The sequence below is a fragment of the Megalobrama amblycephala genome, linkage group LG2, assembly GCF_018812025.1.
Source record: "Megalobrama amblycephala isolate DHTTF-2021 linkage group LG2, ASM1881202v1, whole genome shotgun sequence".
NCBI lineage: Eukaryota > Metazoa > Chordata > Actinopteri > Cypriniformes > Xenocyprididae > Megalobrama > Megalobrama amblycephala.
In genome coordinates, this window is record NC_063045.1 from 61,199,659 (window position 1) to 61,222,070 (window position 22,412).

General features: G+C 34.7%; 1 protein-coding gene and 1 long non-coding RNA gene across 3 annotated transcripts; both read right to left on the minus strand.

Annotated features, from left to right (window-relative positions):
• Positions 1-813: 813 nt before the first annotated feature.
• LOC125262535 lies at positions 814-8,598 on the minus strand. Of its 2 annotated transcripts, XR_007183588.1 has the most exons (4): positions 8,171-8,598; positions 4,702-4,751; positions 4,492-4,608; positions 814-4,370 (listed from the first exon to the last, which is right to left on the minus strand). It is a non-coding gene; the product is annotated as an uncharacterized LOC125262535 (long non-coding RNA). The 2 variants fall into 2 exon arrangements; XR_007183587.1 differs by having other exon boundaries at positions 814-4,608; positions 8,171-8,581.
• A 2,970-nt stretch (positions 8,599-11,568) lies between these two features.
• On the minus strand, positions 11,569-20,776 carry gal3st1b (galactose-3-O-sulfotransferase 1b). Its single transcript, XM_048181338.1, has 2 exons — positions 20,539-20,776; positions 11,569-12,748 (listed from the first exon to the last, which is right to left on the minus strand). Exons 1-2 carry the CDS (start codon positions 20,637-20,639, stop codon positions 11,623-11,625), a joined length of 1,227 nt encoding a protein of 408 aa, XP_048037295.1. The 5' UTR covers positions 20,640-20,776; the 3' UTR covers positions 11,569-11,622.
• Between the last annotated feature and the right edge of the window lie 1,636 nt (positions 20,777-22,412).

Genomic DNA, 22,412 nt, shown 5'->3' on the forward strand with positions numbered 1-22,412 from the left:
GCAAATAATTACTGTGAAGTCCAAAAGTCTGAGACCACATTTTCTTTCCCTTTTAAACTTAAAGGATTAGTTCACTCCGGAATTAAAATTTCCTGATTATTTACTCGCTCCCATGTCATCCAAGATGTTTGTGTTTCTTTCTTCAATGAAGGTTTTTGAAGAAAACATTCCAGGATTTTTCTCCATATAGTGGACTTCACTGGGGTTCAACGGGTTGAAGGTCCAAATGTCAGTTTCAATGCAGCTTCAAAGAGCTCTACATGATCCCAGACGAGGAATAAGAGTCTAATCTAGAGAAACCATCGGCCATTTTCTAAAAAAAAAAAAAAAATGTATATACTTTTTAACCACAAATGCTCAACTTGCACTGCTCTGCGATGCGCCACGCATTACGTAATCATGTTGAAAAGGTCAAATGTGACATATAGGGCGTAAAAACTCCATCTCATTTTCTCGTCCAACTTCAAAATCATCCGATATCGTTGTTTTACCTTTTTTTGTAAAGATCGTTTGACTTAGTCTTTGCACTTTTGCTTTGTAAACACTGGATCGGTACTTCTGTGACCTTTCCAACATGATTACGTAATGCGTGGCGCATCACAGAGCAGTGCAAGACGAGCATTTGTGGTTAAAATGTATATACATTTTATTTTTTTTTTAGAAAATGACCAATGGTTTCTCTAGATAAGACTCTTATTCCTCGTCTGGGATCATGTAGAGCTCTTTGAAGCTGCACTGAAACTGACATTTAATACAACAGTAGTGTATATAATGTAATATTTCAATCACAAGGCCAATAAACAACACCAAGAATAGTGAGAGCTTGCATATTTATTCAACTACAGCTTAAGTTGCAAAATGACATGAAACACCAGTTCATCTTTTAAAAAGATGACGAGGCTCGACTTCATGTTTTGTACACCAATCATACACAATTATTACAGAATAATTCAACATACGACAAAGCTATTCGCTGGCTATTTACAACACAGTTGGCATATACCTAATCTATGAGAAGAAACTGCGAGGAGAATTATTCAGATCAGAAACAAAAGGAAGAGCGGAGAGCATGCGGTCGATACGCAGTAAGCACTAAGGAAGGACTAGAGCAAGCTGGGAAGGTCCCCAGTGTAGTGGAAAAATGGAAGACTAAGAAACTAACGTGGGCTTTCCAGTTGGTCTTTGAATTAGGATTGTTAGAAGTATGTGAACTGGAAGCAAAGACAAAACTGCAAATACTGAGTGACGACCCCGTGCTACTTAAATGAATCACCCAGAAGAATAAATATAAAGCTTTTGGTTCTTTTCCTAAAACCCATAAAACTCATTTACAAGAGCGGTTGCTAAAAATGTCAGTGAGAACGTTGGTTTTGATGCTACATTTTTTTGCCTTAGAAAACACATCCAAGGACACCGCGCTCTAAACGGATGAGTGTTTTTGTACTTATTAGACGTTCCTAGCTGGTGTAGGACACGGCGGATGATCAATCTGACCTCAGCTGCCCTGGTGTGTGTGTGTAATATATACACCACCGTCACTAGCGGCGCAACGGATCGCAGTCGATCCGTGCGGACCACGCCTCGCGGTTCGGCAAGCATGTGATTCACGGATTAATTGCTAAGTTTAACCATCATAGAGTGAAAGTTTATCATTTCCACATGTTTTTTCTTGACAATTTAGACATTCGAGCGATTTTAAACCATTCGAGCGCACGAAGAGGGGAAAAACGTAAACGTTTCTATATTGCTAAATAGCTATATAGCATCCATTCATTAGCTCTTAAAGTGACAGCAGCCTATAAATATCTGCTGCTGTCTATGTCATTAATGTTAAACAAACAACAAAACACATCTTTAACAAAGATTAATCTATATGTAATTTATACAGTGAACACTATAGTGTCATTTTACATTTAATTATTCAATTTCTGTACCTGAATACTGCTGTTAGACCTTACTTTATTTGTAAATTCATATACTTTGTCTTTAATTATGTTTAATTATTATTGAAGTACTTAAAATGGGCTTTGCTTTTCATTTACTTAAAGTTGCATTAAAAACAAACGTAATTTGATCCGAACCGCGAGTTTAGTGATTCATTGCACCGCTGATCGTCACCCTCTACAACATCCTGCGTCGATTTGAATGCGTCCTTGATGTATTTAAGGAATTGACTGCCCAACAAAAACATGAGATTCGCTCTGTAAGGTACCCTGTGCTTTATTTATGAGATCTAGACTGAGTTTGCTATTGCCTGAAGTGACTAGTGCCAGGAACTGTAACTACTCCTTGAATTAAACCTTTACATTAAAGGGTAAATATAGTGTTAATAATTGCAGTTTTGTGATTGCTCCGACTGTCTGTAGTTTCAGAATTATTTTGCAAATAATCATCTCTGAGGAGGAAAAAAAAAAAAAATGAAAGGAAACAAAACACCAACTCTTCAGCAAATCTGTTTTTCTGTCCAATGAGAAAGCCACACAGAAACAACAAGGGGGAATAAAGTCGATCCGAGATACGACAACCAGACAATAAAGAACCAACACCTCTTCTCAACATGAAAATATAAAATAAAACCCATCTGAGCTTCCTTACCAAGGAGCAGATTAAAGTCCAAAATAGCACCATTCATCAGTGTCTCAAATCCGTGGCAGCATCTCAGTCACTTACCACAAGGAAACAATGCGTCTCTACAGCTATTTCTATATCACAACGTACATGATTACACTTTAATATACTGGCAAAGCAACAAAAAAAGTTAAAAAGCAAAAAATTAACAAGCAAATTCTAAAAAATGAAACAAAAAAAGATGAACTCTGTAGCTTTTTAGTAACTGCATGAGAAGTGGGGACTCTTAGCCTTAGTAAATACTGTAAGGTGTGAGTATTGACTGACGTTGACGTGGTTTAGTAATGAAGACGTATGTATGGATCTGAGGAGGGACATCAAAATGATCCTGTGAGTAGTGATAGACTGATATATTTGGCGATAATGTCAAAATGGCCGATAACCGACCGGTGCTAGTTTTGATTTCAAATACTTTTTAGAGAATTATAAATGAATAAAAATGCAAAAAACATAAAAGTTTACATTTGGCAATTCAGTGTCATTTGCTATTATTCAATTTTATTACAGATACTGCAGGGTTCCCACAGAAATTAAGTAAATAAAGTTGCATTACTTTAGTGCCATTCGTCAATTTAAAAAAAATCATGTTGTGGAACAAATTAAATAAGCAGCACATACTCAAAACAACAACAACAACAACAACAAAAAACTAATTTACTAATTTCCATGATTTTCCAGATCACTTTTAGAATTCACTGATATTTCTATGGGAACCCTATGGAAGCTTGTTTCCGCCACCGAATTAAAAAAAAAAAAAAAAAAAAAGGTAATTACGACTTTTTATCTCACAATTCTCACAAGACTTTTTTTTCTCAGCATTGCATGATATAAACTCGCAATTTTGAGTTATAAAGTCAGAATTGCGAAATATAAACAATTCTGAAATTCGCAATTCTGACTTTATAACTCAAAATTGCGAGTTTATTTTTTTTCGCAATTCTGGTAATATTGACTTTATCATGCAATTCTGACATTATAACTCGCAATTTCGAGAAAAAAAGTCACGTTTCTATCGCAATTCTGACTTTTTCTCGCAATTGCGTTATATAAACTCACAATTTCGAGTCATAAAGTCAAAATTGTGAGATATAAACTAAATTCTGAAACTCGCAATTCTGACTTTTCTCAGAATTGTGATATAAACTTACAATTTCGAGTTATAAAGTAAGAATTGGGAGATTCACATGCTATTGCAAATTTAAAACGCTAAATTCTACGTTTATGATTCACAATTCGGACTTTATTTCTTGTAATTGTGAGCTTATATCACTCAGTTCTGACATATCTCGCCATTTTGAGTTTATATCTTGCAATTCTGAGTTGTGAGAAAAAGTTTAATTTAATTTTTTTATTTAGTGGAGGAAACAAGCTTCCATAGAACCCTGACATTGGTATCGGTCTTTAAAAACACACATTGGTCGACCGCTAGTGTTTGTCACATTCCAGCATAGTTGCAAGTCAATTAAGAACACTGTTAACATTTCTTGGTGGATTTTTCTTGTTCACAGGAATTCACAGAGGTATGAAAGAGTCCAGCCGTGCAAAGTAGAAGTGGACAAGTGGAAGACATGCTGCTGCTGCCGCCGCCGCCAGGGTCCCGGACCCCCGAGGGCCCCTGTGGAGTTTGCAAACACAGACATGTGGGTCTTTAGTGAAGCTCCAGTCTGTCTTGAGGTGCTGTGTGTCTTTACTGCCGCCCCCTCCGAAGAGCATATCATCAAGGCTTAGAGTCCCAGGTTTTTCTAAAATGTTATTAATCACATAGATGGGGGAAAAGCCCCAGCGTCATAATTCATCTGAACCGCACGCCATAACCATAGAAAATAAGGATATACATGATTTAGGAAATAAAAAATAATATACATGAGGATACAATCTCCCCAGAGGGCCGTTCTCTATCCCACGTCAGACAGATGGAATGTCGATCTTTCGGGGTAGTTCCTCTCCCCTCCACCAGGTTCAGGAACACAGCTGTTAGCTCTGAGGAAGTAAACGCACAATAGATGGAAATCACCGCTCAGGACGCTGTGATGTCATCAAAACAAACACTGATTATCAGGGGACTCGACCTACCTATGGGGATCCCCCATTGCTCCTGTTGGTGTCATTTCTGAAGAAAGAACCTGCAGGAGAGGGAGAAAGAGAGCAATTTTTGAATATATTAGGGCTGTCAATTTAACATGTTAATTAAATGAAGTAGTTATGGAAAAATAACGCGATTAAAACGATGTATTGCAATTAACGCACCCGCCCCAGACCTACCTACCCAAAAATGCCCCACTATGAGTTTGTCTCATTTACATCATATGATATAGTTAAGCAATATCACACGAGTGCAAATGTAATATTGATTTTATACAACAGTTAAATTATTAAGAAGTTAATATTGTTATATTTTACACACAGTATTTGTTTTTGCTCAATTTTGCCAATAAAAATATTACCTATAAAGCAGAACTGTTGTGCATCTCCGAGCGGTGTTTCATTTCTGAATGAATCAGTGTTTTGAGAGAATCAATCGGGTAAAACAATGATTCAATGACTCATTTATAAAGAGAGCCATTTACTTCATTCCTGAATGAATCAATCAGCCGTTTAAATGAATCAAATGAATGAATGACTCAATGACTTACTCATTTCAATATTTATCGCCACCTACTGGCAGTTTTAGTTTCTTATTTGGAGTACCGCTTCATTTAAAAAATAATTTCATATTTTGGGGATAGTTTGCCCAAAAATGAAAATTATGTTTCAAACCTGTAGACTTTCGGAACATAAAAGAAGTTATTCTGAAGAATGTTTGTAACCAAACGGTTTTGTTCTGTAAATATATCTAAATACAAATTCATATGCAGCTTCTGATCAAAATCATGGCCGTTGAAGCCAAAAAGTTTGTGTGTAATAAATTCTAGGTGGAATCAGAAATTGCATGATATAAACTCACAATTTTAAGTTCTAAAATCAGAATTGCTAAAAGAATTCTAAAATTCGCAATTCTGACTTTATAACATGCAATTGTGAGTTAGGGTTATATGGAGTTTATCATGCAATTCTGACATTATAACTCGCAATTCCGAGAAAAAAGTCAAGTTTATATCACAATTCTGACTTTCTGTCGCAATTGGGAGTTTACATTTCGCAATTCTGACTCTTTTCTCAATTGCATGATATAAACTCGCAATTTCGAGTTATTAAGTAAGAATTGCGAGATATAAACTAAATTCTAAAACTTGCAATTCTGACTTATTTCTAAAGCTACTTTTTAATAATGTCTATTTGATGTTTTTCTCATTTAACACAATAATGACTTTATCTTTTGAGGGTAATTGCTCAGCCAAATATAATGTATGAATAATTTGCAATTAATTAATCAGCACATCATGTAATTAATTAATTTTTAATTGCCCTCTATGCATGTATGTGTGTGTAATAATAATAATAATAATAATAATAAATTTATATATATATATATATATATATATATATATATATATATATATATATATATATATATATATATATAAAAAAGATTTTATTGTTACTTTTACTACTTATTTTATTATTATTTTTAACAATTTAAATTTTATTTATACGTTATTAAAGCATTATAAGCCACAAATCAACGAACCAGCTATGAGGTGAAGTACAAACTTTGATTTGAAGCAAAAAAATATTTGAAAATTGGACAAAAAGACAAAGATACAAGACTGTATAGTTAACTATCCAAACTACAATTTTTTAATCTATTGAATTAAAGATTTTTATATATATTAGGGCTGTCAAATGATTAATCACATCCAAAATAAGTTTGTGTTTACATAATATATGCGTGTACTGTGTTTAATTATTATGTATATATAAATGCACACACATGCATATTATATATATATATATATTTTTATTTTTTTTTTTATTTTTTTTCGCATGTATATATTTAAGGAAAGAATTATGTAAACAAACTATTTTGGATGCAATTAATCATTTGACATAACTCTGATTGGTAGACATTTATTTAAAGAATTATGGGTCATTTCAATTTTCATCAAGAACCGCTGTTAAATATGATTATTTTAATTAAGAAACAATGTGGGTTGTTTGCTTCAACAAAACCAAATACCATCTATTAGCAACCTCGTAGTTCACAGCGGGTCTGTCTTTAAAGGTTTACAAGTTATTATTAAAAACAAAATAACAAAAATGCATGGGATTTTTACTTCTGGAACCCGACTGCTGCGCTCTATTACCGAAACATCAGATGCATGCATAATGTCTCGTAAATTTAAGGTCATAATCTCTGCTCTGAAGAAACATTCATCCTCCCACATTCCTGCTGAGTCAGACAGACTTCAGACGATGACAAAATCTCTCCGATATACTCGGTGCAAACATGCACCACACAGAAACGTTTCGAACGACAAATGCAACGACCAACAATGCAGCATATGCATTTCTTTTCTTTTGCAATCGTGGAGCCAGACACCTGCCTCCCATTCCACTTCCCTGACTGCAGCTTGGAGCGTTTCCAAATCCAGTCAAACGAGGTCACATTTTCCCCCGCCTCAGCCCGCCATACTGAGCGCGGATGAACCCAATGAACCCAACTGCCTGCTGCAGAACAGACTGATTGTGGAAACACGCCCCTGCTGACACAGTTCCAGCTCACGCCAACGATACCCTATTCCATACTATTTTTTCAATATATGTATAAATTCACCATGCAATAATGAGCAATTGCACAATTGTACAAAATAAGCCCTAGAATTGCATGCACACCAATTCCATGCAATGCAATGCAAAAAAAATAGGGCTTTGTGATCCAATGCAATCACTGCATGTCTGCAGAAGCATTTGAAAGCAGACCAGTGATTTGCATGATGCTGAAATAACTATAGCAGCAAAGGAGACACGTCTCCAGCGATGATGCCCGTATGCATGACTTCATCTTTGTGTCTAAATTTAGGACTGTGCCATGCATGCATCTGCTTTGGAGCTCCCTAGACAGTCTCTTTCACAGATATGTGGTGTTCCTGCTTCCTGTAGCTCTGCTGAATGAGGTGAAAATGGTGGAGAAAAAAGGCACCTTGTCCTAACATGAACTGAGAAACGAGTCTGGCATCGAGAGGCTGCAAATGCTGCAACATTTAAGCATATGCAAGTTTCTTATAGTCAACTATAAGCCATAATGCTTTAAAGCTGTGTGTAGGTGGCAGACTGGGGGAATACAGTCAGTCTGTCTGGGTACAAATAGTACATTCAGTTCTAGTAGTGGGCTGCTGGTCACGTTTCTGCCGTTTATTAATCGAGTAGATCAAGTTTAGACTTTCCTGTTTAACGGCAGATAGAACAAAGGAAGCGCTGAGATATCAGCGGCACTTTCGTTATTCCTGTTTTTCGATTTAATTCCCATCAGTCTTGCTTTCTGTACAGTTTAGGCTTGTTTTGGACTAAGAAAAACAATTTCATGCATTATCTTCAAATCACTAAGTGAGCTCTAAAGAAGTCTAAACTTGAACTTTTGGCGAATGTGTGAAGGTTTACTTACAGATAAAGCCTTTGTTCTCGTCCTTTCACTGTAAAGTTGCTGCTGGAAAAGGCGTTTGTGGACGAAAGCAGACCCGAGCAGCAGCCTTGCGGGGCTCTGTCACCCCATACAAGGCTGCAGGGACTGGGACGTCAAGAACTCAGCCGCTTCCACTGGCTGACTGCATTTATTTCAACAGAGAGCTAATTTTGACCGTGCTGGACCGGGGCCAAGCCCCCCATTCCGGGTCTGCACTGCAGTTCGGTTCAGACGGACCGTCGATTAACCGGCGTTGGGCGGGGTCTGGGAGTCTCCGCCCCCTCTGCGTGCGTGCGGCAGCGTTATTGGGCGGTTAATGTTGTCCGATGATGAGACACAAAGGATCTTGATGTGGGCGCTTGGTGGCCCAGAGCTCCGAATCTCTCATTGAGACGCATTCAAATCTTTAGGCGATTTTTGTATTGTTGAGGGATTTTCATCTTTAGAGAGGGTAATCTTTTAAATCTACATGTTGATATGATATATAAGCCTTGGAAGACAAATGAAATCCGCTTGTGCAAGTTCTATAAAACATAATGTAAATATATTCATCAAGCACGGATGTGATTGGTCCATCTTGATCATCGCGGTGAAAAGTAACAGATACTACCTGACCACGCGGCTTCGTGAATCATCAATCCCGGCCATAATTTAGATATAAATAATGATATTGTTCAACTTTAATAGCGATTATTTAATAAATAAAAAATAAACAGTAACATCTTAAAATAGGAGCATTATTATTATAAACTCTGCCGCGCTGATGTCCAATGAGATCCCAGCAATGAACGTGTGCTTGAAATCGATTGGCGAACGCCTGAAAAGTCCGTTGAGCGCTGAGCGTCACCAAAGACTTTGGCGTCACTCATTGTTTTGAAACTGACAGTTAATTTGAATAAAAACTTTTAAAATTGTGAAACAATCAGATCATATCAGTTAAAACAATATTATAATGACATATATTGTGCCCCAAAATAAAGAGCCTCACATTTCTCTAAAATGGTGAAATGTGAGATTTATAATAGAAAAGAGAGTCGGTGGAAACAATTACATAGGCTACTAAATCTTTAATAATCATCAGTCATCATATGAATAGTGTTAAATAAAAATATCATATTGTGCAGTAATAATGTGAAACTGCACTGTGCTAGACAGTAATAATTCAACACAATACCATTTCAACACTTCTCGGGTATATTTAGTTCATCAAAATTAACTAAAGCTCTCGACTTGTAAGTTTAGCTTCATGATGATGAGAAAACCGTTGAGCGTGTGCACAACACCTGTCCAAACCGTCCAAACTGACACGCGCCTCGTTGCTAGGTGACGCGTGACAAATGAAAAAAAAGATCTAAAATCGGCTCAAAATCAGTTTTGACAAGTTCGCTAACTTTTAAATGGTTGATTATTTTTCCCGCGGGTTAAAGGTGCATTAAATACTGTATAGAGTAAATCTATATTAAAAAAAAAAAAAAGAAGAAAGAAAATGTAACGTATAATGTTAAAATGTGTTTTAATGTAACATTCTCCCTTTAAATAATTTGATTAATTCAAGAATAATTTATGCAATTTTATAATATTTATTTAAAATATATTAGTATTGTTCAACTGCTCGAGGTTAATATGGGATTTAGAATATAAGTAATATAATAGAGAGAGAGCAACCATTGTCGCTCACTCGCAACAGCTAAAGGCTATCTACACTGGACACGACAAAGCACCTGTTGTAAAACATTTGTCCTTTGTGTCAGTATGTATAAATTGAACAAGACATGAGTTTAATGTCGGAGATTTGTCACTCATGTTGCGCCACATTCAGTGTAGACATCATCACTGATTGTAATGAGTCTTTTGTTTTGTCGCATATCGCCTCTGGCATCCGGTGTAGACACGGTGTAATTACTACAGTAATCTAATTACACTGTTGAAGATGTAATTAGCTAGTAATTAATTACTTTTTTAGAATAACTTACCCAATACTGATTGAAACGAATTTTCGCCTGCAAAAATTCGCCAAACAACAGTAAATGTGACCGCACACATCAGAGTCGCGATTTTCTGTTATATATTACAGCTTTTAGTATATTTTAAAAAAATAATAAAATAATAGCCTAATTTAAAAATAAAACGACCAACAAATTAACACTTAGGCCGCGTGTCCACCAAAGCGTTTTTTCCCTCCACTAGCGTATTTTTCCAATTGTTTTCAATTGAAACGCCACGTTTATTAAACGGCACTGAGCGTCTATTTGAGCACTCTGCGTTTTTTACCAGTCGACGCGAGTTGAAGAATATTCAACTTTGCGTAAAATGCAGCGCTCATCTTTGTCACTTTATACCCAGCCGTCCAATCACAGTGGAGGAGGGGCAGGACAAATACAACACCGACCAACCGCCACATTCTTCTAGTACAACGTCAAAAGATGACAACAACAAGCATAATAACGGAGCGAAATCATTTCAAACAAGAGCCAGAGCAAATACTTTACATTATATCGACATTTTTATATAAAAACAATACAGAAACAAACTGTGAAATGAGATACTACTAGGGCTTGTTCACACAGAACGCGTCTTTTCATCTAAAAACGTGATGCGATAACGGCAATAACGAATAAATAAAACAGTTGCCATGCCAACTTGCTACTGTAAACAAAAGTTCGCAACGCTTGCCCCGCCTCTGAGTTCTTCTGATTGGTCCACTGTTTTGGAAAATGACACTGATGAGCGGTGCTGCGTATAAAAGTTGAAATTCTTTTAACTTGACACGGCGTCTTAAAAACACAACGCTCATGTGCATGGTGCAGTAACGCTGCATTCACACGGGGCATCGACGTTGACGTCCATGACGGAGGGCGTGTCTGAAGCTTGTCTGAAGCTTGTGTTGACACGACCGTTACAGTGATAACAGCCAATCACATTACTTTCCGGTGCTGCATGAACGCAATTGGCTAGCGACTGCTCTAGAGTGTTTGCATAAGGCGATCTGATTGGCTGACGTCTGCGTTGGAGCTTGAAAAGTTGAGAAATCTTCAATTTCTGCCGCTTGCAACACGAGTGAAGTGACGCAATGGAACCCACAATTCAGTTCGGCAACGCGTGACGTCACCCATTCAAAGTAAACTAGATGCGTTAACGCCTACACCCCGTGTAAATGCAGCATAAAAGATACAAGACGCAAGCGTCATACACGTCCTTCTAGCGCGTGTTTACATAGAAAAAACAATAGAAAAGTTTTGCATTGGAATAGAAAAACGTGTTCTGTGTGAACAGCCTGGAGGTGTTTTCAGCAGAGCGCCTAGTATTTTTAGCTGGCTAAAAACGCTTTGGTGGACACACGGCCTTATAGCTACTGAATATGAAACAGTGAGCATTAAAAATTAAACATAAATAGCTATTAATTTAGTATGAATATTAAAATCCATATGAAACAATTAAACAAACTGAACAATACTATCCTTAAACCAGCCCCACAATCTAGTGATCCATAGATTGACTCCTAAATTAGTCAAATACTGGATCTCAGGTGTCAGCATTTTCCTGCAGAGCTCTTGGTACTGTTGGTCAATATCGGTCCTCAGGTTGTAGCCTAATATGGAAGCTTTTCCAATGGGCTGCCAGGGCTTCATGTGTCTGTCCGTGATGTCCTTAGCCTCCACGGCTCCCCTGCCGTCAATGCAGATGGCCTCCATCTCTGCGTTTCTCCCGCGCAGCTCCCTCACATGCTGCTCCATTCGGGTCCGGCCGTAGGCCTCCACACGGGCCCAGAAGGTGGCGTTAAAATGCCGATAGAGCTGCCAGTCGGCGTCGTTCCATTGCCGAGCTTGAGTCTTCAGCTCCGGGCTCATGAGAGTCGTGACATTTCGAGCGTTAAGCTTAAAAAACAGCAAGTCATCCATCTGCCAGCATAGAGCATCTTTCAGCAGAATGAGAGACTCGTCAAAGTAGTCTGATATTAAAACAAGTCGAAAGTGCTTTTCGACATATTCAATGCCCTGTTGAACTCTTGGATCTCCAGCCTCCAAATTGTTCTCAAAGCCAAAGTCAAAAAACTGTAGGTTCCTGAGGTAAAAGGCGTTGATTCCCTTTGGGTTGAAGTAGCGGTTTGGGTGGGCGAGAAACTCTTTAAGTTGGTTTTCTCCAGGGATTCTCCATGTTTGGGGTATGTAACCTTTGTAGTAGTGAAACGTTGACTCAAAGAGCTCTGCGGGATCTCGTAGGATGGTGAAGAAGAAGGCGTCCGCTGGGAGGAGCTTCTTCACTTCGGGTGCGTTGAATCGCATGTGATTGCACACGATGTTATAGCACGAGCCCGGCTGGTAGCTCTTCACTTGAGTTCGAAAGAAGCTAGATGGGTAGGAAAAGTCATTACGGCCGTCTGGGAGAGCGAACTTCAACTGATGCTTTTCTCCAAACCGGAGGAGAATGTTCATCAAAGTGCTGCTGGCCGTCTTGTGGGTCTTCATGAACATCAGGTTGACTTTAGGCGTACAGGCCACATCTTCTCTGATGCTCTTGTTCCACACTTGAATGTTTGGTGCACATGCAGCCAGAAGAACACTGAAGAAGATACAAAAATCACAGTCACAGTCAAGTAGCAGGGTCCTTTATACATAATGAAAAACATAATTTCAATAAGTTGCACTGAATGCCCAGCTAACAGGGAACATTGTCAGAATGCTAGCTAATGTTCTATCAAAGTTATGAAAAAAAGTAATATCCAGTAATATTAAATAAATGTTCGTTCTAACTTTAATAATGTTCTCAAAACTTGAAATGTTTTAGTTGGATGTTCATTTAACATTTTTAAATGTTACTACTTGTTTCAGAACATTCCGAAAACATGCAAAAGTAACATTCTCATAATGTTTGCAGAATGAGAAAATGGAATGTTTTCACGACCTCTGTCAAGCATCATGTGAATGCAGCATTAACGTTCGTAGAACCAAACGAAAACAGTGAACAAAACATCTGGCATTTCTCAACATACAAATCTGTAATATGTAGTGTACTTTGCTTACAAACAATACAATGGAGAGCATATGACAGATAACTGTTTTTGTGACGTAAAAAACAAAAACAAAGAAAAAACATAGTAGAACTTTTTTGAGTTTAATGTAAAAATAACTCCAACTGAAAACCAAAGTGACATCTTTTACAGAAAATATAATTAAAATAAAAAAACTTATAATTAAAAGCATAAGTGTGCACACCCCTGAACTATAGACTTTTTATATCCACTGTATGTATGTGCGTGTGTAAAATATATGTACACTATATTGCCAAAAGTTTTGGGACGCCTGCCTTTACGTGCACATGAACTTTAATAACATTCCATTCTTAATCCATAGGGTTTAATATGGAGTCGGCCCACCCTTTGCAGCTATTACAGCCTCAGCTCTTCTGGGAAGGCTTTCCACAAGGTTTAGGAGTGTGTTTATGGGAATTTTTGACCATTCTTCTAGAAGCGCATTTGTGAGGTCAGGCAGTGATGTTGGCGAGAAGGCCTGGCTCACAGTCTCCGCTCTAATTCATCCCAAAGGTGTTCAATCGGGTTGAGGTCAGGACTCACTCAAACTCGCTCATCCATGTCTTTATGGACCTTGCTTTGTGCACTGGTGCGCAGTCATGTTGGAGCAGGAAGGGGCCATCCCCAAACTGTTCCCACAAAGTTGGGAGAATGAAATTGTCCAAAATGTCTTGGTATGTTGAAACATTAAGAGTTCCTTTCACTGGAACTAAGGGTTCAAGCCCAACCCCTGAAAAACAACCCCACACCATAATCCCCCCCTCCACCAAACTTTACACTTGGCACAATGCAGTCAGGCAAGTACCGTTCTCCTGGCAACCACCAAACCCAGACTCGTCCATCGGATTGCCAGACAGAGAAGCGTGATTGGTCACTCCAGAGAACACGTCTCCAATGCTCTAGAGTCCAGTGACGGCTGCTTTACACCACTGCATCCGACGCTTTGCATTGCACTTGGTGATGTAAGGTTTGGATGCAGCTGCTCGGCCATGGAAATGCTTAGTAGTGAGGAAATTTCATGAATGGACTTATTGCACAGGTGGCAACCTATCACGGTGCCACACTTGAATTCACTGAGCTCCTGAGAGTGACCCATTCTTTCACAAATGTTTGTAGAAGCAGTCCGCGTGCCTAGGTGTTTGACTTCACACATCTGTGGCCCTGGAAGTGATTGGAACACCTGAATTCAATGATTTGGAGGAGTGCCCCAATACTTTTGGCAGTGTATAATGGCTAAATATGTAGGCTATAATGTAAAAAATAAACAAGAGTGTGCTTACCTGTGTGTGGTCAGGAGGTCTGGAGCAATAAAATAGTAGAAACCAATGATGCAAATCACAAATGTTCCCAAAAACAACTTTTGTGTCACTCGCTTCATCATTTTAAACACTCTTCCAAACTCTTTTGGATCCTTGAAATGGAATCAAAAGGTAAATAAGACCATTTGCATAAGATTGCATAAAGGAATCCAAAAAGCAACCCTTAGCTGACTGCTAATTGATCAGACTGGTTCTTAAAGAATTAGTTCACTTTCAAATTAAAATTTCCTGATAATTTACTCACCCCCATGCCATCCAAGATGTTCATGTCTTTCTTTCTTCAGTCGAAAAGAAATGAAGGTTTTTGATGAAAGCATTTCAGGATTATTCTCCTTATAGAGGACTTCACTGGAGCTCAAACGGTTGAAGGTCAAAATTACAGTTTCAGTGCAGCTTCAAAGAGCTTTAAACGATACCAGACGAGGAATAAGAGTCTTATCTATAGAGAACCCATCGCTCATTTTCTAAAAAAAAAAAAAGTAAAATTTTATACGTTTTAACCATAAATGCTCATCATGAACTAGCTCTCTTCTTCTTCTTCTCTATTAGAATTTGAAGTGAAGTGAATTAGAAGTGTATTACTGCCCTCCATAGGTCAAAGTTTGAACTAAATTGTCATATACAATATGCTAGTGCAAGTATATATGAGCATTTATGGTTAAAACGTTTTTTTAGAAAATGAGCGATGGTTTCTCTAGATAATACCCTTATTCCTTGTCTGGGAACCTTATGTAGAACGTTTTGAAGCTGCAATGAAACTTGTAATTTAGTAATTTTGACCTTCAACCGTTTGGGCTCCATTGAAGTCCACTATAAGGAGAAAAATCCTGGAATGTTTTCATCAAAAACCTTCAATTTCTTTTCGACTGAAGAAAGAAAGACATGAACATCTTGGATGACATGGGGGTGAGTAAATTATCAGGAAATGTTTATTTGAAAGTGAACTAATCCTTTAAGACATCGGATCTGGAAATGAGTTGTATTGAAAATGTTTTGATTTTGTTTTTGCATTTTCAAAAGAGATTTACCTGTCTCACTTCATTTATCAGAATACTGTTTTACTAGTTTGGTGGATGTGTATGTGTATTTGTACAGAAATGGTTTCTTTCTCTGTGTTTACACATCAAACAGGCGTAAGCCAGTGTTTACAAGCACAACTTTTGTTTCAAAGTTCCTATTTTTGCTTTTATCTCCACACTGTAAAAAAAAAAAAAAAAAAAAATCCTGTAAAATTTACAGTGATTTACTGTAAAAAAAAAAAAAGTGCAATTTACAAAAAATGTTTTAATGCAATTTACAAAAAAAAATGGTTGTTTTTACAGAAAAAAAATCCGTCAGCTGTTGTTGCCAAAATACTTTTGTAAAAATTACAGTCACTGTAAAAAAAATAAAAAAAAATAAAAAATGTACTGTGATCCTTGGAGAGTCTTTAGTTTGACATCAATGAAAGGCTAGATTTTTTTAAAGGAAGATCAAAAGGATTAACAATGCAGATATATTTTCCACAGCCTTCTTTGATCATATTTGGGTGCTGACCATGACTGTATTCTTGTATTTATTATTGTTTGGCATTTGTATCAAACAGCAGGGCTCCATTGGTGGCAAGGGCTCTACGATCAACTTACGATGCTTTTGGGAAACGCTGCCAATTGGTGAATCTGTATGATGTCATAAAAGTTTTAAACTCTGCCTACCTGATCAGTCCTTGTTAAAGCATGGCTGCATTACCACATTAATTCCCAAAATAATCCATGACCAAAGACAGAGACGACAGCGCTCAATCCAATGCATCCTGCTATTTATCGATATTATGGAGATCTACATACTGTACACATAAACCACTCCTGAGAACCTGTCCTGCGTTGACAGAGAAAACACTCCTTTTTTCTGGGAATGGGGTGGGAGCTGCTGTGATTGTATAAAAACATGAAAATCTGTCTATACATGAATGCTCAATGTAGCACGCACCCCGCTCATGTTGTGTCTTCTGGCATGACATTGAAAATATTTTATGTTTTAAAAAATGGTTTTCTTTATGCATTTTTTTTTGCAAAGAATTATTAATAATATACTTTAAATAACTGAATTGTAATATTAATATACATCAATGTTATTGTAGTATCATTAATATTTTGAATTAGTTTTTATGTTTTAATTTTTTTTGTTGTAATTTTGTTGTGTTTTGTCATTTTAAGTATTTTGTTTTTAAATGTCTTTTTTTTTTTTTTTTTTTTTTTTTTTTTTGAGTTAGTTTTAGTTGTTTTAGTAGGAAATATTATTTTTCCAGGGTAATATTTCTCATTTCTATTTAGTTTAACTTGATGTAGAAGTTAAACTAAATAGAAATTTTTTAATATTTTACTTTATTATAACTATAATAATATTTTATTTGAACTATAATAACATTTTATTTGAACTATATTTTATTTTTTTAAAATAATAACATTTTATTTTATTTTAACTATAACATTTTATTTTTTATTTTTAACTATAATATTTTATTTTAACTATAAAAGCATTTTATTATATTTTAACTATAATAATATTTTATTTGAACTATGATAACATTTTATTTTTTTAAAACTATAATAACATTTTGTTTTTTAACTATAATAACATTTAATTTTATTGTAACTATAATAACATTTTATTTTATTTCAATATTTTATTTTAACTAAAATAACTTTTTTATTTTTAAATATAATATTTTGTTTTATTTTAGTTAAAAAAATAACATTTTATCTTATTTAATTTTAACTTAAATTACATTTTATTTTATTTTAACTATAATAACATTTTTTGTAAAAACTTTAATAACATTTTGTTTTATTTTACTTTATTATTTTAACTATAATAAAATGTATTATTATTTTAACTGTAATAAAATTTTATTTATTTTATTTGTTTTTAAATTTATTATTTTTTTATAGTTTTTTTAAACTATAATAACATTTAGTTTTTTTAAACTATAATAACATTTTTATTTTAACTATAATAACATTTATTTTATTTTATTATTTTATTTTAACTATAGTAACTTTTTCTTTTATTTTAACTATAATAGCATTTTATTTTATTTTAATTATAATAACTTTTTTATTTTTATCTATAATAACATTTTATTTTAAATATAATAATATTTTTTATTTTTAAATATAATATTTTTGTGATGTTTGGAGTCGAGACAACAGGGTTGTGGATCCAAATGCAAGCTTTATTAAAAGAGCTTAGTCAAACAAGCAGGAAGTCAAACACTAGCAAACAGGAGAGACAAGGCAAAGAGTATATAGTGTCGCCCAGCCGGCAGCTCTACAGATATCTGTCAGCGCCCAGGTAGAGGCAACTCCTCTGGTGGAGTGAGCTCTCAACCCGAGCGGGCAAGGTGCAAGGTGGCAGTGTGCATGGGAGACGGCACATGGGAGGGGGCCTCGCCCATCACACTGGAACCTGCTGGCGAGATGAGAGGGGGCTGAGAGTGGCAAGGTGGGGCCACGCACTGACTGATGAGAATTTACAGGCCCGGGATAGGAGACGCGCCAGCCGACGGCCATTGGACACAGCTGCATCGTCGGTCACTACTGACGTACGTTGAATGTGACCGACTGGAAGGGAACTGTAAACTTTAACATTTACTTTTGCATTATATATAATTTTATTGTAAAATACTGTCAAATTTATAGATTTGGAAGTAAAAACTATGTGTAATACAGTGAAAAATATGAAAAGGACATTTCCAGAGTTCCAGCATGATACATCGCATATGATTACATTTCTAATTTTTGTTATTAGTAATGTATGTTAGTGTGTTTTGTGTTACATTTCAAGTGAATTAGTTCATGTTTATTGCATTATTTTGTTGTCATGACTCATACCTGATGCTGCTTTATGGACATACGCTTATGATGAACTCTTTTATTCAGCAAGGACGCATAAAACTGATCAAAAGTGAAAGACATTTATTTATGTTACAAATGGGTTTTTGTAATTTTGGTCAAAAGTTATATAATAAAGATTGTACCTCACCCTGTAATCAGCATGATCATTATTTTACCTATGATTTAGATTGAGACTGACATACATGCCATACCTCTCACGTGTCATTTTGCGTCGTCAGCATGAGATCAGCAAATGTGATCACTGATCAAGTGATAAGAAGGAGCACCCATATTATTATGGTGGTTATCACAGTATCTTAAGGTAAAAAGCAGATTTTAATAGTTTAGGTAGATTGGAATATTAACATTTTCACTTAATGAAAGCGATGGTTAAATGCTGTAAAATATGCAGGAAAAGTCACAGTATTTTTACAGTTTTGAATTTCTCTCAACCACAGCAGCCAGTTGTATATCAGTAGTCCTTTGGGCTATTTTTTACACTGTCGTCTTGGGTTGTTTTTCATGTCCGCAGGTTGAAGTGACACCAAATAACATGATATTTAGCCCCTGCAATGCAAAATTTACCAAGGGAACACCACCAAAAAGCAGAATTTACCACCCAGAATGCAATATTTTAGTGAGGGACTCCCCTGAAACGTGACCTGACAACTTTTTTTTAATTACAGTAATACAGTGGATATAAAAAGTCTACACACTCCTGTAAAAACAGCTGGTTTTTGTGATGTAATATATATATATATATATATATATATATATATATATATATATATATATATATATATATATACAGTACAGTCCAAAAGTTTGGAACCACTAAGATTTTTAATGTTTTTAAAAGAAGTTTCGTCTGCTCACCAAGGCTACATTTATTTAATTAAAAATACAGTAAAAAACAGTAATATTGTGAAATATTATTACAATTTAAAATAACTGTTTTCTATTTGAATATATTTGACAAAGTAATTTATTCCTGTGATCAAAGCTGAATTTTCAGCATCATTACTCCAGTCTTCAGTGTCACATGATCCTTCAGAAATCATTCTAATATGCTGATCTGCTGCTCAAGAAACATTTAATGTGTACAATTGTACAAAATATTTGTGTACAATATTTTTTTTCAGGATTATTTGATGAATAGAAAGTTCAAAAGAACAGTGTTTATCTGAAATCTAATCTTTTGTAACATTATAAATGTCTTTACTGCCACTTTTGATTGATTTAATGCATCCTTGCTGAATAAAAGTATTCAATTTCTTCAATTTCTTTTCAAAAAAATAAAAATAAAAATTCTTACTGACCCCAAACTTTTGAACGGTAGTGTATAATGCTACAGAAGCTTTGTATTTCAGATAAATGCTGTTCTTTTGAACTTTCTATTCATCAAGGAATCCTGAAAAAAAAAGTACACAACTGTTTTCAACATTGAAAATAATCATAAATGTTTCTTGAGCAGCAAATCAGCATATTAGAATGATTTCTGAAGGATCATGTGACACTGAAGACTGGAGTAATGATGCTGAAAATTCAGCTTTGCATCACAGGAATAAATTACTTTGTCAAATATATTTAAATAGTACACAGTTATTTTAAATTGTAATAATATTTCACAATATTACTGTTTTTTACTGTCTTTTTAATTAGATAAATGTAGTGTTGGTGAGCAGACGAAACTTCTTTTAAAAACATTAAAAATCTTAGTGGTTCCAAACTTTTGGACTGTACTGTATATGACCCTGGAGCACAAAAACAGTCATAAGTCACACAGGTATATTTGTAGCAATAGCCAACAATACATTATATGCGTCAAAATTATTGATTTTTCTTTTATGCCAAAAATCATTAGGATATTAAGTAAAGATCATGTTCCATAAAGATGTTTTGTAAATTTCCTATCGTAAATAGATCAAAAATGTATTTTTTTGAGTGAATATGCATTGCTAAAGTCTCCATTTGGACGATTTTAAAGGCAATTTTCTCAATATTTAGATTTTTTTTGCACCCTCAGATTACAGATTTCCAAATATTGTCCTATCCTAACAACAACAAAAATGCATCCTTATGACACATATGCTAAATATGTAGATATAAACAACAGAGTTTGCTTACCTGTGTGTGGCCAGGAGTGCTGGAGCAACAAAACAGTAGAAACCCATGATGCAAATCACAAAAATTCCCAAAATCAACTTCTTTGTCACTCGCCTCATCATTCTTCCAGACTCTGAAAAATGCAATCAGAAGACGAATGAGATCACAAGATTGCATAAACAGCATAGACTAGTCTTACAAGAATCCAAAAAGCAACCCTTGACTGATAGTTGGTCAGACTTTTAAAGAAATTTCTAGAAAGTTTTGATTTTTGTTTTGCATTTTCAAAAGAGAGGCTCTCTGTTAACCTGTCTAGCTTCATTTATCAGAATATATGTTGTTTTACTAGTTTGGTGGATGAGTATGCGCAGCGTCTCATACTGTATTTGTACGGAAACAGTTTCTTTCTCTGTGTTTACACACCAAACAGGTGTATGCCAGTGTTTACAAGCACAACTCTTGCTACTTTTGCTTTAAGAGCACATCACAAGACGTTTAACACTTTCTCCGCTCATGCATTTTCAAAGGCTTTGATCTGAAATTGCATTTTAAATTTGTATCAAATCAGTGATTAAAGATTTGAATGTGCCTACCTGATCAGTCCTTGATAAAGCAGGATTGCGTTACCACATTAATTCCCAAAATAATCCCAGAAATCATGACCAAAGACAGAGATAACAGTGCTCAATCCATTGATATGGACCTGTTCTGCTGCTGACAGAAAAACCTCTCAGTCCTTTATTGTGTCTGATGTTTATCAATGATAAAGTGTCTGTCTGAAGAGCAACTGAAGGTCACACCCATCTGTGATTTATTAAAAATCTGTTGTTTAGTGAATGTTTTATGAATCATCTGATGTGGTCAGATTCACACACCCCGATCATGTTGTTTCATGTTGAATTGTACTATTAGATTTGTGTTCAAACCTCGAAATAATCAATACAAGAACTTATGTGCAGATTTATGAGCCAGATTCATGCAAGTAATTATTCAGTATGCATTTGAGATATTTTTACTAGTTTTTGATTGAATTAGTTTTTATTTTTTCATTTTCATTTTAGTAATTTTTATTAGGTTTTATATACATTTCAATTTTAGTTATTTTAGTACGTTACAATAAACTAAATGAAAATGAGATTCATTCTTTATGCATTTTTTATACTTTAAATCACTCAATTATAATTTAAATATACTGTACATCAGTGTTATTTTAGTATCATTAATATTTAGATTTTTTTTTCAGTTTTTTGTTTTTGAATATGTCATTTTTTATTTGAGTTTTAGTTGTTTTAGTAGGCTACATCACATTAAACTAAATAGAAATGAGAAATATTACCCTGGAATCAAGCTAAAAACTAATGTTTAGTGCATTTTATTTTATTTTAACTACCATTAATACCATTTTATTTTTTATTTTTAACTATAATACTATAAAACTATAAGTTTTACCTTTTTTGAACTATAATAATATTTTATTTTATTTTAACTATAATAACATTTTATTTAATTTTAACTATAATACTAATATTTTATTTTATTTTATCTATGATAATATTTTATTTTATTTTAATTATAATACCTTTTTTAATCTTTTAACAGTAATAACATTTTATTTTATTTTAACAATAATTACATTTTATTTTTTACTTTTTAACTATAATAACTTTTTTATTTTTACCTATAATATAATTTTATTTTATTTTAACTATAATAGCATTTTATTTTATTTTAACTATAATAATATTTTCTTTTCTTTTAACTATAATAGCATTTTATTTTATTTTAACAATAATAACATTTTATTTTATTTGAACTGTAATAACGTTTTGTTTTATTTTATTATTTTATTTTATTTTTGTATAATTTCATCTCATCTCATCTTATCTCATCTCATC